The sequence below is a fragment of the Gavia stellata genome, chromosome Z, assembly GCF_030936135.1.
Source record: "Gavia stellata isolate bGavSte3 chromosome Z, bGavSte3.hap2, whole genome shotgun sequence".
NCBI classification, from domain to species: Eukaryota; Metazoa; Chordata; class Aves; order Gaviiformes; family Gaviidae; genus Gavia; species Gavia stellata.
The window spans coordinates 9885948-9901952 of NC_082637.1; the positions used below are offsets into that span (position 1 = coordinate 9885948).

General features: G+C 50.8%; 1 protein-coding gene across 1 annotated transcript; it reads right to left on the reverse strand.

Moving 5' to 3' along the window:
* Positions 1-187: 187 nt before the first annotated feature.
* Positions 188-13858, reverse strand: LOC104251895 (aquaporin-7). Its single transcript, XM_059833399.1, has 9 exons — positions 13397-13858; positions 12965-13031; positions 12458-12485; positions 9401-9509; positions 6113-6239; positions 3714-3851; positions 2851-2969; positions 1226-1443; positions 188-347 (listed from the first exon to the last, which is right to left on the reverse strand). Exons 1-9 carry the CDS (start codon positions 13856-13858, stop codon positions 188-190), a joined length of 1428 nt encoding a protein of 475 aa, XP_059689382.1.
* Positions 13859-16005: the final 2147 nt, after the last annotated feature.

The window sequence follows — 16005 nt, forward strand, 5'->3', positions numbered from 1 at the left end:
TTGTCTGGTTAAGCAGAGTAGGTTTATTGAAGACTAGTCCCTCATTTCTCCACCTGCAGGGTGGAGAAACGGTGTGCTCTGGCAGCACCGTTGCACGTGCCCTTATCCACTTGGTTACCCTTTGGCTGTCAGTCAATATTTCCACGTAGGCTTTGCTGTCAGACCCTTTCCTCAGAGCGTGTGGCCATCACAGCGTAGAAGTCTCCACCACTGGCTGTCCTTTCTCCTTTCCACTTTCCGGGACAGGTTGGTTGTGAAAATCAATGAAGAGTTTGTGGATTAAAACACCGGCAAGACTTCCCAGAATCGGAGCTGTGAGTGGGACCCACCACCAGTGATGTCCAGCCCTGAAGTGAAACGCAGAAGAGGCAGACGGTGAGCCAGACGCACCTCTGCCCTGCTGCCGCACGGCACAGGGTGAATTGAGCTGAGTCTGCTGGGGCAGGAATGAGTATGAGCAGAGGTGTCCAGTCCCACTTCACATACTGGGCCCTACAGCTGGCTTAGACAAATTCTCTATCCACCAGCATAATTGCTGGAGGGAGGGTAATTTTTCCCATCGGCCTGGGAAAGTGGCTCTGCACTGTCTGCAGGTTTCTTGTTCTCCTACAGAAATAGTCTGTGTGATCCTGATCAGTGTGACTGTCAGACAGACGCACACGTACACACATTTTCCCTTCCAATTTCCAATAACATCTGCACCTCCTCCACCAAGCTCTCAAAGATATTTTCTGGAAATTTAATGAAAATGGGCAGCTGGGACAGGAGACTCTGCTAATGCCCTTACCATGGGAAAAGCCGTAGGATGGCACCATCTTACTAGATAGGGGAAGGCAGTGTTTCGTCTTCAGACATCTAAATTTAGGAGAGCTATTCAGCGATCCAGCTGTAAGTACCTGCTTTCAGGTGAGCTGAATAGCTCTCCAGTCACTGCAATAACCAGCTACATCTCCAGCTAACAAACAGGTAGCCAATATGGTGCCCAAACTGAGGTATCTGAATGTCAAGATGAATCCCATGCTAGAGAATTAGTGTACCCCAAATTTTGTGTACATAATGCACAGGGCTACTCTATGCACAACCCTTGCTCTCTGGGAAGGGCGAATGCACTCTGCAGCAATACCATCATTTGGTCCAAAGAAAAAAGGCTTCATGACCATTTTGTCTTGGGTTTATCTCCTCTCCTTGTGAGCTGAGCAGTGTAAAAGCAAAACGGGTCACTCACGTGAAGACGTCCATTCCCCAGCCGGCAATTGCTGTGAAGACCCTGGGGGGCAGGTCCCGAGACGGGTTTATGGCGTAGCCTGTGTTCATCCCCATGCCCAGGCCAATGCCCAGGACCAGGATACCCGTGAGCAGGGCCTGCGTGCCCTTCAGGGCTCCGTTGTTTTTCTCGTCATGGATGATCAGAATGCCCAGGAGCAGCATCACCGTTGCCGTAAACTGCAGGAGCAGGAAAGGGGGAACAGGTCAGGGGAGAGAATGGGGAAGGCAGAAGGATCCCGCTCAGCAGAGAGGAAGAGACTTCCCAGAATGGAAGAGCAGGTGGGATTCATGGTCTGATCAAGTCAGGGAAGACTCCAGTGTTATTCCCTCCTCACAGGTGGACTGAAGAAAAGTCTTGACTCATTTCCCAGCAAAAACATCTCCACCTCATCACCAGAAATGCTCCAGGACTGATACGAACTTCTCAGCACTGTCCTCTCCCTCCACTTTTCAAGTTAGTGACATGGGTTATTTTAAGTACATTTCATCTAAAGAGGCAGAGCCGTAACAAACTGCTAATGAGACAAATCCGATCCTCCCTAGAGGGAGTGATGTTTTATATAGCCTGTTGCATTAGCCCTTTCAGGACTAAAAGCAGATACCAGATTCTCATCGGGGAAACTGAATCTCCCATCTGTGACAGTACCTAGCTGGCGTTTGTAAAGCTGTAGTGCCCAAGACATCAGGAACTGTGGTTTGAATAGAGGTGATGACTCCTGTCTCTTTCTGCTTCAGAAAATGCAGCTGGAGAGCTTTGGACTGCTTGCAGAGATGCCAGCAAAAGCAGAAACTCTGCAGCTTTTGGCAATGCACTGTCACTGTCACTTGCTTTCTTGTGCAGCAAGGACACTGCATGCTCCACAGGAGGCTGAGTGATCAGGTCCCCACCTGTAGGCTTTCCAGCTCTCACCGTCCTCATCATCATGCCCAGGCAAGAGTTTTGTCAGCTCAGAGACAAAAGCACAGGCTTCCTCAGATTTGAATTGGAAGTGAATCTTCCTTCTCCAGTATCCATGCTCCATGTACCCTGAAGCATCCCCTCCCTATTTCTGGGCAACTGGACATTGTGTTGTATGCTGGGAATCAACTGTATGCAGTCAAAATTGGACTGTTCAAACTCTAGAGGTTCAACCCAGACAGGCTGTGTTCATGTGAACAGTCCCAGGCTCTCTGTGCCAGTGAGGGGCCGCCAGCAGAGCTGCCTGGGAGCGTGGAGCAGGTGTAAGATCCAAAAAGGGAAAGAATCGTTCAGTTCCCCAGAGCCCAAAGGAGATAGTTCTTGAGCTATATAGAATATAGGTCAGCTTCTCACTTCCCATTGCTTGGGCTGCGTGCAGGGAAGGGGTTTGGAGAACACTTGGACCAAGCTGCAGAGCAGCCTGCAGGCGTTACCTTTTAGGCTTGCTCAGCCACCAAGGTGCCTTGGATCCTACCCGTCAGGCACCTGCCTGGATAGTGGGCTTCTTGGAGTAGAGGTTGTGATTGTGTCTGCACACATAGCACTGTGAGTCCCCTGTAGCGGACCTGCAGTAACACCTATTACCATCCACCTTCTCCTAGCACACCACAGCAGTCCCCACTGACCTCTGTGAAGAAGCCCCCCACCAAGGATACATAGGGAGCAGGGTAAGTGGAGAAGATCGATGCCGTGGCAGTTGGCCCCGTCACTGTAAAGTTCCCCTTGGTGTAGTCATACAGAGCATCTAGGAGAAATGGGAATTATGAGAGTTAGCACAGAGTTCATCCCACATGGCACGTACGCAAGTCCACCCGTTGCAGCCAGCATGGACACAAAGGGGAAGAGAGGCAATGGGAGATACGATGGAGGTGACACACCCATCGCAGGGAATGATCTCACCGATATCTGTTACCCGCAGACTTTGGTCTGCAGTTGCTTCCTTGCGCCTACCAGCTCCCTGTCCCTGCCTCAGGAGCCTGGGGCAAGCGGGATGCTCTGGATTCACTGGAGGCCTCCATCCCTCTGCCTCTCGGAGACTGAAACATGCTGGAGCCAATGGGTGGTGGGTCCTCTGCTCACAACTCAAAACCACAGATGACTGCTGTCCTGTTTTCCACAGACCAGCGGAGTCCCCCAGAGCTCCAGCTGTACCTAATACATGGTAGTCCATCTGACTCAAGCCCTTGCAGAGCCTGGAAACAAAATGCTGACAAAATGCAGCTACTGGCCTTGAGTTGAGGACAGGTTTTGGCAGTGGGAATGCCCTGAGCAAAAGGAGCTGTGTTCTCCAGGAACTACACATCCTTCCCAGAGATATCTGGGCCCTGCTCTGGCTTTGAGCTATGAAGGTCTGTCCCACAAGCCAGGGGCTCGCCCTCCTCACCCAGACATCGTGCTGGGTACTGTAAAAGGAAATATTTTCGACGAACTGTGAGTTAAGACTGAAATGGTGCCCACAGCAACCCCTGTGATAAAGACAGAACCATACCATAGTAGAGGCCAAAGACAGTGGCTGCTGCCATAAAGGAGCCCAGGAACTGGCCGATCAGGTAAGCTGGGAGCTTTCTCCAGGGCAGGTTTCCTAAAATGCAGTGTGTGAGGGTGATAGCAGCATTCAGATGAGCTCCTGCAAAATCACAGCAAAAGAGATTGGCCTTGACCCTGATGCAGATGTTTTGGAGCGTGCCCCGTGCCCCACAGTAATGACCCAGACCTTGCTCCAGAACACCAAGACTCTCCCAGGGCAGGGTCTCCCTCCTGCACAGGCACAAAACTGACCCATTTTCCCTGGGCAGCTGAATGATTCAGGGCAGCTCCTAGCTTTAGTCCTCGAAAAATTAGACGACCTCTGCTTTATGCTCTGTAGACCACAGGCTGCTTCAGTCATCTCACCTGTCAGAGACACCTCTCTTGGCATGGCATGAGTTTCTCTCTGTATGAGTTTCTCTCTATTCAACTTAAAGGGAGCCCAGAGCTCAGACTCATCACCCACCCTTTATATGGCTACAGGTAGATGAGGCAAATCTTACCCCAAACAATCACAAGACCTTCTGATAGACAAGGAGGGCCTCATCCTGACAGAGCTGAGCACCCCAGCTCATGGGAGCTGTGGGCCCTTAGCACACCTGGCAGGCAAGGCACGCGGCGCCGCGGAAACAAACTGCAAAATCAACCACTGATGCCCCATATCTTCATGTCTGCAAAGCAAATCCTACACAGGGGTGTCGGCAGGGACTCAGATTAGTGCTTAGAAGTCACTTCATTCAGAAGGGGTTACCTGGATGGTCAATCCTGGCCAGACCACGGTTGCTCCCACTAGTGTGGAGCAGACCCTCTCCTTCCCTCGCAGAGTTTGTAATCTTGGACTGCATTTCCTTACATCTTTTAGTACGTGGCTTTCATACAGTGCAAGACCAGTTTTCCCTGTTTTGAGGGGACAATTTCTGTGGAGGAGGTTGGTATCACAGTGGTGCTTTTAGAGAAAGACTGAGCGGATCCAGGTTTGGTGCCCTCGGTGCAAACCACGTTTGTTCTCCAGGCCTCATCTCCCCATGAGTCCAAAGGAAATACTTGCTTTTTCCTGCCTAGTAGGTGTAAACTTTGGGGGTTAGTAATTGCTCCAACCTTAGTGGCCTTTTCCTACGCCAGACTCAGAAAGGGGTAAGAGCCAGACACACATCATCTCATCAAAGTACAGGACAGAGTGAAGTGAGAGTGCACGTACCACCTGCCACAACCACAGCTGAAATGGAGGGAACCCCCTTTTTCTTTGATTCTCTGATCCTTTGCAGGCATGACCAGCCATTTCAGAGATCACAAGAAACACCTTGTAACACAAATGAAGACAAATCACAATGCCAAGAAGTCTTGAAGCTGGCTCCACAGCCAGCCTGTTGCTGGATGAGCTGAGACCCTTCCTCCCACCTCCCAGCGCTCATCAGATCAGCTCCATCTCAAACGTCACCTGGGACCGCAGGGACCTATTTTCCTCAGCCCGCTTTCCCCAGGATGTCTCCATCAGCTCCAAAAGGACAGGGAGACCAAGAGCTGACTGCTCACATGGAAAAATTTTCCAAGCCAGCCCCAGCCTTGGACATCTCTCTGCTCCAGCAGTTCAAGAGCAAGGACTTGCTTTAATTTTCTGCCCACTAGAGCCCTTAATCTCTTCTCTTGGTGCAAATGAATGCAGAAATTGCACAAGGCAAAGGTAATGCTCTGTCATGTGAGAGATACCACCCCATGGCCCTGAAACACCTCCTCCTGAGTTCACGTGGGGCGTGTGGGGATGGGTGTGGATGATAAGGAGAAGATTTGCATACCATTCCTTGTTGCAACATCAGCAGTAAGCTGTCCTTTGCAATAAATGATTTACCTCCCCATGGATCAGATTGGCAGCATGTTTTCAGAGCTCCTTGTCTCCGTGGGCCATGATGGCATGTCCCAAGCCCCTAATGGGGGCACTGCTGAAACCTGGCTCCGCTGACCGCAACAGGAGGGGATGGCTGAACCTCCGCCGCTCTCCCTGTCCCGCTTGCCCCTGACTCAGCTCAGGACACACGTTTGGGGTCAGCATACTGTAGGTATGCTGTGCCTGCCTTGTCCCCTGCTTCTCCTGACCTTGCCGTGCCATCACGACTCCTTGGCTTGACCTCAGACCTGCCTCCCCCCTGCAGACTTGGCTGTGATGACTGGGTCACAAGGCTTATGGTCACCAGACCTGCTCTGCTCTTCTTGCCTGGGGACCCTAGGACTGCCTTTTTTTCTGGTGAGGCACTGCCCTGCTTTGCCATGCCATCACCCGCCCCTCCACAGCCCACTCCTGCTGCCTCCGACGTATGGGGCCTTTATGGGACATAGAGATGTCCTATGCTTAAGTGTCCTGCTCACCAGAGATTCCTCCGGCCGCATGGATGCCCAAGGTAACACCAATGCCAAATCCCAAATTGATGCTCAGTTGCTGCCCAAAGTCTCCTCTTCCTAATACCACTTGTGCCACAGAAGACAAGCCAAAGACCTAGTGCATGGAAAAAGAAAGAGAGAAAGTGATGTTAAAAGTAGTGTTATTGCTGCAGTGGACTGAGCTTCTTTGCTACTTTTTCTGCAGTACTAATAAACTCTTGAAGACAGGAAGACTTAAAAGTGCCCATGGTCAGGAGATGAAGTGAGAATGACCCTCCTCTGCAAAAATTGAATGGATAAGTGGATTATTCCTCACTGGTGACCATCACACCAAACCAGACACTCTGGTCTGGGTTGGGTAGAAGGGAGACAAACCGCAGACACCCGCACCGAGGTCCCAGGCTCGATTGGGATCACTCACACAGCCGTGGTGAGGGCATCTGTGCCTGAAGCCAGGGACATGAGCCAGGGGAGCATCACCACAGACCGCCCAGAGGCAGCACCCCAGCTGGATGGAAGGAGGGTGGGCAAATTCTTGTTGTCTTTCTTTTCCTGGTGTGCAATTTATTGACTAAAAATGTAGTTTGGGCAGCATAGCTATTTGCCAAACCCAACTCTAATTTTGGTAAATTATTCTGGCAAAAAGCAAGGAAGGAAATTCTGGTTTGACTTTTCCTTTCAACACATATACTTTCAGTTTGAAAACAGCCAAAGTTTCAATATTTTTTTAGTGACTAAAGAGGAACCAGGAAAAAATTTTAAAAGAAAAGTAAACACTCTCCAGCAGGAAAAGACATATTCAAGAAATTGCTCTGGCCTGAAAGAAAATTCTATTTCACTTTTTTAATGTGGCCAGAGGGTGGAAAAATCAGTTCTTTGCACAGCTTTTACACTGAAGTCTGGAGAGGACAAAGCTTCTCTTGAGGTCTCTGCCTCACAAACCACTTAGGGCTTGGAGGGTGTATCCTGTTCCTTGGACTGCACTGATGTTTATCCACGGTGACATGTCCCTCCAAGACAAAAAGTCAGTATGTTCTCCAGCATCTAAACTTCTGCTCTGTCCTGTCCTGTTTTGACTTGGATCTTTACTGGCTGCTCTGCCTGGATCCAAATTTTATATCTCGCGCATCTGCTCTCCCTCTTCCCTTTCAGACATCACCAAAATCCCCTGTTCCCCGGAGACACTGTTCTTATCTCCCTTGTATACACAGACCACAGCCTGTGCTCTGCACGGAGCTACAGCCTGCATGGTGTAAGCCCTTCTCTCCGTCTGCCGCAGCATACAGCCTGCATGGTGTAAGCCCTTCTCTCCGTCTGCCGCAGCAAAAGGCCCAAAAAGCAGTGTCTGGGATGTCCCCCAGCATCTGCAATGCCCTTATAAAAACTTTGCCTACTCAGCTCTGAGCTTTTCCAAAGCCTAATCCAAGAGAAGCCAAATACATAAAGCACAGGTTTTGCAGGACAGCATGCAGATGGAGAGAGAGGGGTGCAGGGCGGGAGACATGGCTCTTACAGCTGAAGAACACTATCCTCAAAAAACACAGGACAGGCCAGCGAATCTGTTGTTCAGCACCGATCCAAACATCTGGTCTCTTCCTCTATTCTCACAGTCCCAAAATAGCCTTTTTTTTTTCCTACCTCCCTACTCCTTGTGCTGTTTATTCCCTGGTTCCCTCCTTTATGAACATTGCCTGTCCGTTAAAGCAAGAGGCCCTGGCTGAGTGCTATCATCCAAATAACGTCCAGGCATCCTGCAGATGCATCCAGCACATTCCCACTTGCAGTAAGCACAGTGTCCCTCCTCCTACTCTATTCCCTCGTGGAGATCAGTGAGGGAAGAGACAACGTGAGCTGCAGGCTCCAAAATCTGCCTCGGACTGTCAGAGTGCAGAGAAAAGTCTCCTTCTCATGCTACTTCCCAGAGACAGCCCTGGAAGAACACCCCTGAACTTGATCTTTGTCACCTGGAAACTTTCACCACCAAAACACAAAGGGAATGGAAAAGGAAAACAGTTTGCTCAGCTCCTGCTGAGGAGTCACAGATATCTGTACTCTGACTTCCAGTGCGTAGTAGGAGTGTGTAGTAAGGAGTGAACTTCAAGGAGCTGGATGTGCAATAAGATGCGATAAAAAGCAAGCATCCTTTGCATATGAGGTTGTTGCCCTTGAAATTAAGCACCTTTATCTGTACAGACAGCTGTGTCAAAAGGTCCCCATGCTTACACAAATCTTATCTTCCTCCTGTGCAAATCTGCAAGTACGAGTTCTGTGGATTATCCCCAGCCCTTCCACACCAGCCTCTGTCCAGCCCAAAGTATCTCTCTCAGCCCAGCAGCACTTGCAAGCTAAGTCCAGGTGTAGTTAGTTGGCACAGACACTTGCTGCATCTTTTCAGAAGGACAATCTCATCTTGCTATGTTGGTCTGGCACACAAAGGCTCTGGTCCCAGTGGACATCTCATCCCCACCAGGGATCAATTCTGACTGCAAAGCCTTCCTCACCCTCTTCCCAAACACCTCCGAAGCAGCCCAAGAGCTCAAAACCACTTCACTTTTTCTGCGTGAAACATCCCTCAGGAAGGGGGAAGTTTCTGTATGATTTGGATAAGCACTATTCATTTGCCAGCATAAGAAAACCAAAAGTGAAATCCCAGCATGCTTTCCACTCAGTAATTGCGTTTCCTAATGGTGGGTTGTGGCTGTTTGACAGGCCTTCATTACCCTGGCAACCCCAAGAGGAAGATGGATGAATGCTGTTCGCATTTCACAGAGGCTCTTAGTGGTAGAAGAGTCAGGGTCTGCTCCCCAAAGCTGTGCAGGACCCCCCAACCACACCATCTCCTCTGGCACAGCAGTAAGAAAAGCCTCAATTCACTGCATGGGATCTTTCATGGGGTTTGGCACAAGCGTTGCGTTGCCCCATCTGACCAGACACTGCTCTTTGGTTTCATTCCCAGACTCTTTCCTCGTTTTTCTCCTAGAAGAGAACTGAAACTTTGGCTCATCCCCACATGCTTCACCCTCTCCCAGTGCCTACCTCCCACCCTCCGCATTGCTTTTTCCTCCAGAAGGTTTTGGACAGGTGGTCTACCTGATGGGAAGCTGCTGCCCCACCAGAGCAGAGGGGTGAGCAGTAGCAACCAGCAGCCTGAGGATGTGGTAGCAAACCACTGACCTTACAAATTGCTGCTGCAAACGCTTACCCTCTCACCCACCCTGCACACACACACACATGCACATGCACAGACAGGCACGTCTGGGCCCGTCTCCTCCTTACCATGAGGATGAACATCCCCAGCGCTTCTGCCAGCAGCTCCCTGATGGTGCCGCTACGAATCGTGAGCACCTTCTGAATCTTCTCCAGCATTTTGCTCTCCGGCTCCAGCCTGCAGCCACAGGAGCTCCTGTTGTGACAGCACACTTCATTGCACTGAGCTAAGTTACCCTTTGAAACTTGGCACCCTCCCTTCACCCCCAGACACCTTCATTCATTTGGTTAACGATGAACAAGCCAATAAAGTAGAAGCTAGCTTCAAAGTCTTCCCCCCCACACATGTCATCCTTTTAAAACTATATAGTAAGGATGCTATATTTCTGCTGCTGGGGCATTGCAAACTCTGCGCCTCTGCCCAGGAGCAGCCTATCTCCGGAGCAGTGGAGCTGTAAATAGATTTGGTGTGCTCCTAAAGCCCCTGTCTTTCTCTTTAACCTTTTCCACAGGCACTGAACAGGAATTTTGGCTGTGCTCTGCATTCTAACCCACTGGCTAGTGGTTTGGTGCCCTTTTTTTTTTTTTTTACAGGTGGGATTAGGACCGTTTGCCTGTGCTTTGCAGGACTATCTGGATGCCCAGCCTGTGGTAAGGATGCTCTGCAGGAAGCTGATGTGCACCACTGTCCGCAGCCGGGAAGAGCGCAATGCCTTGAGCGTTCCTTCAGGTTGAAGATTTGGTCTTGCTGAATACATCCGTGCCCACAGCTCCAATCACACTAGTGGAGAGCCTCCCCACCAGCCCCCCGGGGTCTGTCCTCTTATGTCGGGCATGGGGAGACCATTCTCGTCAATGGTCCCCAGAGACCTTCAATCTCATCTGGCTGCCAGAACAGAACCCTCACTGTCCCTATTCCTCCTCCATCTTCTGATCCCCTCTGCGTATCTCCCTGCTCACCAGGTGCTCTTACCTCTCCACTGTGAAAAGGTTTTAATACCTTTGCGTAATCACTGAAAAACTTAAACCCACTGAACACCCAAGACCTTTTTCTGCAAGCCGTATCTAGCTCTTTGCTGGTTTTCTTCACCTTTCTCGCAACCTGCTGCAGCTTCTCAGTGTGGCTCCGGAGAGGACACAGCACACAGCTCCGCAGGGGTTACCAGTGGCTGCCCCGATGGAGACGTAGCACTCTGCTCATGCTGCCCCTGGTCTTGCCTCCCTCTGCACTACTGCGTTGCAAAAGTTCATGGGCTTTTCTTTCATGCACAGGACACTGAGCAGCTGTATGGAAGAACCTGGGAAGCCAATTCTTCTCTCTGCTCCATAGATGATTGTCTATCTTGCGGCAGGGAAGGGTTTTATGGACTGGGGTAAGCCCTCCTCCAGCGACAGATTAGCTATTGACCTCAGTGAACACCTGGCTAAATACACAGTAATTTACTAGTCTGTCTCTGATACTAAGAACCATCTAATCATGACGGATGATAATCACACTGCTGGCAAGGGTGTTCCTACAGCATATTTCTAGGTGGGAAGGTTTTTTGTCCTATGAGTCTGTGAGCCATGCTGTGGCACAGAAAAAGGGGCTGATAAATCCTTCCAGGTCCCTTCATTCTCTGCCATGCAAATGTTTATTGGTGGAGCACACAAACACGAGCCCTGGAACACCAGGTCAGGGTGGTGACAAGAGCCTCAAGTTTCTTCTGCACATGGTTATTTTGAGCTGACATGTAAAGCTGAGGTCGTGGCATCAGTGTGTATTGGAGATCTCACAGCCTTTCTCAGATGGACGAGGTGTGAGTGGGTCAGCATCCCCCACAACTGGACCTCCAACTTCATTTTTCACTCCTAGATCTCAGGGAGCCTTCCAAGATGATTCCTCCACTGTGGGCAAACAAGAAAGCTGCTGTGTCTCTGAAAGACTTTGTCTCCTGCATTCAAGCATTAACTGTAGGCATCTCCCTATTCTAATCTGGGCTAAAAAATGGACAGGTACTTTCTGGGAACACCAGGCTCCCAGGGACTTACAGTCTTCTCAGGGAAAAAGGCAATCCCAGGCTGCAACAGGAATCTTTGGTTTGGTGATAATATTTGCAGCATAAACCCCGATATTACCACCAAATTCCCTAAAACTCCAGGATGCTTCTAGGATGGCATCATGGATCACTGGATGTGTCTCTTGCCACTGCTTGTCCTTTTACACAGGTCATTCCACAAGATGGCACTGAGACATTAATTTCTCCCTTAAAAGTGTTCAGGAGGGTTCCTCTGTTTGCTGCTGGAACTGTGAGAACCCTTTAGTTTTAGGGTTTCTCTGGGCATTTTTAGACATTAAAGTGACCTGCTGGTGTTCAAGGAGTGAAAGAACAACAAAAACAAACACCTTTCTATAGGTTCTGTAGGGCAGAGCACCTCTGTTCTGACAGCACACAAAACCAAAGTGTGTGAGCCTGTGCCTGTCACCCTCCACTTTATAATCAGCAGAGAAAAACAGGCAGCTCCAAAGGGCAGTTCATCCCCACCTAAAATAAACATCTGAGGCCAGACCTGTGAGTCACGCTGGATGCTGGCAGTTTCCCTCCAGTGTCTGTCTGCACTGGGGATGTGGAGCGATCAGCTCCAGCGTGGACACCCACGTGGAGGTACCTACCTCCAGGTGAGCGGGACTACCCTTCTTCCCTGCATCCAGATGTGGTGATCTTGAATGAGCGCAAACAACCATGTGAGATCTGCCAGTTGCCCAACACAACCTGTTCATACTTGCATGGTTTCACTTGCCTGCAGGGCTCTGGGGTCACCAAATACAATCCCCTACTAGCATAAGCAGCCACACCACATCCCTTTCGTGACCAGGCCAGTCCCCATTTTAGGGGTAAGTGCTTTTTGCCCCAACTCCTCCTGCTGGAAACCTGTTACCAGAACTTGCTGCTCTGGAGATTAGAGACTTGCTTCTAATTTCCAGCCAAATTCTTGAAGCCGTTTGTTCATGTGCCAGCATTACCCCATCACAGTCATGAGTTACCTTATGTCTTACAGTTGCTATCCCATAAAATTTTCCTATAAGATCTGTTAGAAGAGCGTTAGCTGTTCGCACTTAGCTTTGCACTGCCTCCTAATGTTTACCTTGATTTGCTCACAGGTTGAAACATCACTCAACATTGACCTTACAACGATTTAACCGTGTTTTGCACTGCACGTTAAGCAACCACCTGCTAAACCAAACCCATTTCTTCCCTAAGGCAGGTGCACTTTCAGCACTAGTAATAAAGGCTTCGGTTTGGAGAGGAAATTCTGGCACAGCCAAGGCCCACTAACTGTGCTGGTGTTGAGACCCATGGCACTGAAGAGGCAGGGGAACAAACCCCCTGTGTCCTGCTAGAGCAGCCCTGGGAAGGATGAGTGCCCACGGAGTCCAGGGCCGTCATGCTTCTGCAGGGAACAACTTCTCTCGCTCAGTTTGACAGTGCACATGTTTCCTCTGCACCCAGGAGCTCATTTATCTCTTAATTGTGGTAATCAACAGCTGGAACGTCACCACCCCATTAGCTTCAGCCCTGCTGGTGGAGCATTAACTTCTCCCCAGAGGCTGAGAGGAGCATGAGTAGACAGCACAGCAGAGGAGCTCCTCACCGTGGATGAGGACAGCTTGCTCCTCCATCAGACCAAATGAACAGGGCACAGAGACATCTCCAGGCCCCTTTAGGAAGCAAGACCAGATCAGAGACACCAATATAGCACTCGTATGACCTTAGCTGTCCAGGACAGGCCCCACTTGATGTACTTTAGAGCACCTGCACCTGTGGTCTCACATCTAATGCTCATGGTCTATCTCCTCCTCTCCTTTACAGATGGCAGGCACTGAGCCAGTCGTGGACACCCCAGATATTTGTCTCTCAGCAGATGGCTTTGCTCTCCGTACTGTTACTCAACTCCCTATTCCCAGGACACCATCCTCCACAGCCTTTCAGCTCACCCTGCACACCATCGCTCCTTGCCCTGAAGCTGGCCAAAGGCACATCACCTGCACCTGCTCCTTTCCAGGGAAAGCGGGCTAGCTCTTACCGTGCCAGGCAGAAGTGGGAGCTGGAGGGACTGACGGAGGGATGTGGTGGCACGATGGTGGGATCCTGTTCCAGTCAGCAGCTGTCCGCTTTGCTCCCCAGGGGCATGGTGCCTCCCTACCCCAGACTGCTGAAGCTCGCTCAGCTGGAGGTCATCCCAAGGTGGTGGTGTCAGCAGGAGGGGAATTACATGGCTTTTGTTGGTCATTAGGGGGAGAGCAGGGCTGTCCAGGAAGGAGTCATCTGGGGCGGCGCCGGCCCCATTGTTGGGCAACAGAGTGGAGGACACCTGGGATCTCCTGGCCGGGGAACTACCCAACCCACGGTGAGCCACCGTCCCCTCCTGCCCTCCGTATGGCTTTCCAGACAGAATCTGGTTATTTTTATACGCAGCAAAGCATGATGGTTTTTGAGGCACCTCACTGGCTTCCATCTGGGCAAAGCCGTGGAAAGTCTCCCCCATGCACGAGTATAGGGCATTTAACACAGAGAGAAACAGAGGCACAGGGGCACCTCAGGTCCCACAAGAGACTTGGGGAACCTGTGGGATTTCCACCGAGGTCCTGCCAGCTTCTCATCTGCTGTCATCCCCCATTTCCTGCCCCATTGCTCACCCATGAGCATCTTGTTCTCCTGACCAGCTCAGGTCCAGGCTCCCACTGTACCCCTGTGTGTGGGAGCATCCCCTGCCTGCCCCAGGACCCCTCTGCGGGGCTCCCCCAGACCCAGGTAGAGAGCAGCAGGCTCTGTGGGTGCAAATGCTCCTGCTGAGCTTTGAGTTGCCTGCTCGTGTCTGCTTTCAATCCACAGATAAGGTGAAAGCCGGGGAAACCACAGGGCTCACAGGACATGGTCACCCTGGAGATAAGAGGAGCCAGGCTTTCTCCTGGAGGAGTGTGAACACTGTGCTCTAAAAGCAGAGATTAAAGGGGAAAAGCTACAGGCTGGGGGAGGCACTGGGTGAGCTCAATGAGGTCCTGAAGTTGCAGAGTCTGATGGAGCCAGCATGCTGATCTGAATGTTTCCTTGCCTCTGACTGCACCCAGGAGATAGCACAGCATGGCTGTGTCCTCCCCTCAAGATGCAACAAGTTCGCTCTAACAAATGGTGCCACCAGCCAAACCCCTCATGCTTCAAGTCACACCGTCCCCTCTGCCTCATGCCTCCTCCAGACGCTCCAGTCCAGGACAGTCTGCGGGACCCACCAGCCCAGCATCCCCCTAAGCAGCACCAAAAAAGACACGAGCCTGTGTTAACAGACCCAAAGAGCAAAACCAGAGCAGGGGCTGATGACATGAATACAGCCATGCTTGCTGCCTCTGTGCTGCTAGAGCAAGGCTGAGCCAATAATCAACACAGTCCTTCACAGTAACCAGATGTTTGAGGGTGGGCTGCATCGATACAGGCCACTGTCATAAGCTGCACCTATAAACCCTTCAAGAGTTGATGCTAAACCCATAGGCGGACCATCGGCACTGCTAGCTGTGAAACAGATACTTTGTGGGGTGAGGAAACAACTAGTGACACTAATCATTGCCCATATGGCTAAACAGTGAATTAGCCAAACCCCAGCTGTCAGCCACACAACTGTGTTCGCTGGTATCACACCTGCCATGGCGTGTCCAAAGACCATCCAGCAGCTGGCACGACTCACACTGGTGGTAAGCAATGACTGCCACGTGGGACTTGTCCCTGCTCGCTTCGCAGGGGAGAGTAAGGCCAGGATGCAGGTGGCTGGGTCAGCTTTCTCAGAGCCAACCCACCCCAGCCCAGAGGGCTGCTGCTGGTGTGGACGTGAAGGCATCCGAAGGAAACCCCCGATAAGCTCCCACTATCGCGGCAGGGAGGAGATGCCACAGATTCCTTGCAGACACATGCGCAACTCCCCTTGGATGCTGCCCAGCCTCTCCCAGGGCCCCAAGGAGCCCTACAGGCATTTCAGTGGGGGTGGAGATTTGCTCCAGCATTGGCCAGACCCCATCACCCTCATGCCCCCGCATCCCTTTTGGCTTCTCCTGTGCTGTTTTGGGAGACAGGAAAGAGGGGCCAAGTATGGTGGATGGTGAAAAGCCATTGACTTAGAGAAACCTACAGAAGCTGAAAATCCATCTGTTGGTGTGACCTGAACAAGAGGCAGTTTTCATTGCTCATGTAGTTTCCCAGCACAAGTCCTGCATGACAGAAGTGGCAACTTCACAAATCAGCTCATATTAAGCAAAGCAAAGCACCAACATGCAGTTTATTTCCCAAAGCACAGGGTACCACACATCAACCATCAGTGGCAGTGCACATGTTCCTAACGCATGGCAAATACTAAATATTGTCACTGGTCTTTATTGTCCCTATGTTTGTTTTTACACAGACACACAAACACACACATCCCTATCAGCCATTTCCTAGTGAAGAAGTAACTGTTGCATGCCACCTTCTCAATTCTGACTTCATAGGAACCTCCTCAGGGTCAAAATATCAATTTATAATCTCATGAGAATGACAGAAGGTCTGGCTCCTGATGTGAACCAGTTAGAGCTCTCTGGAACTGCCTCAGGGTGTATTTGCAGAGGACCTGATGCAATGGGCCTCTTATCATAACACAGCCTCCAGGTTCTG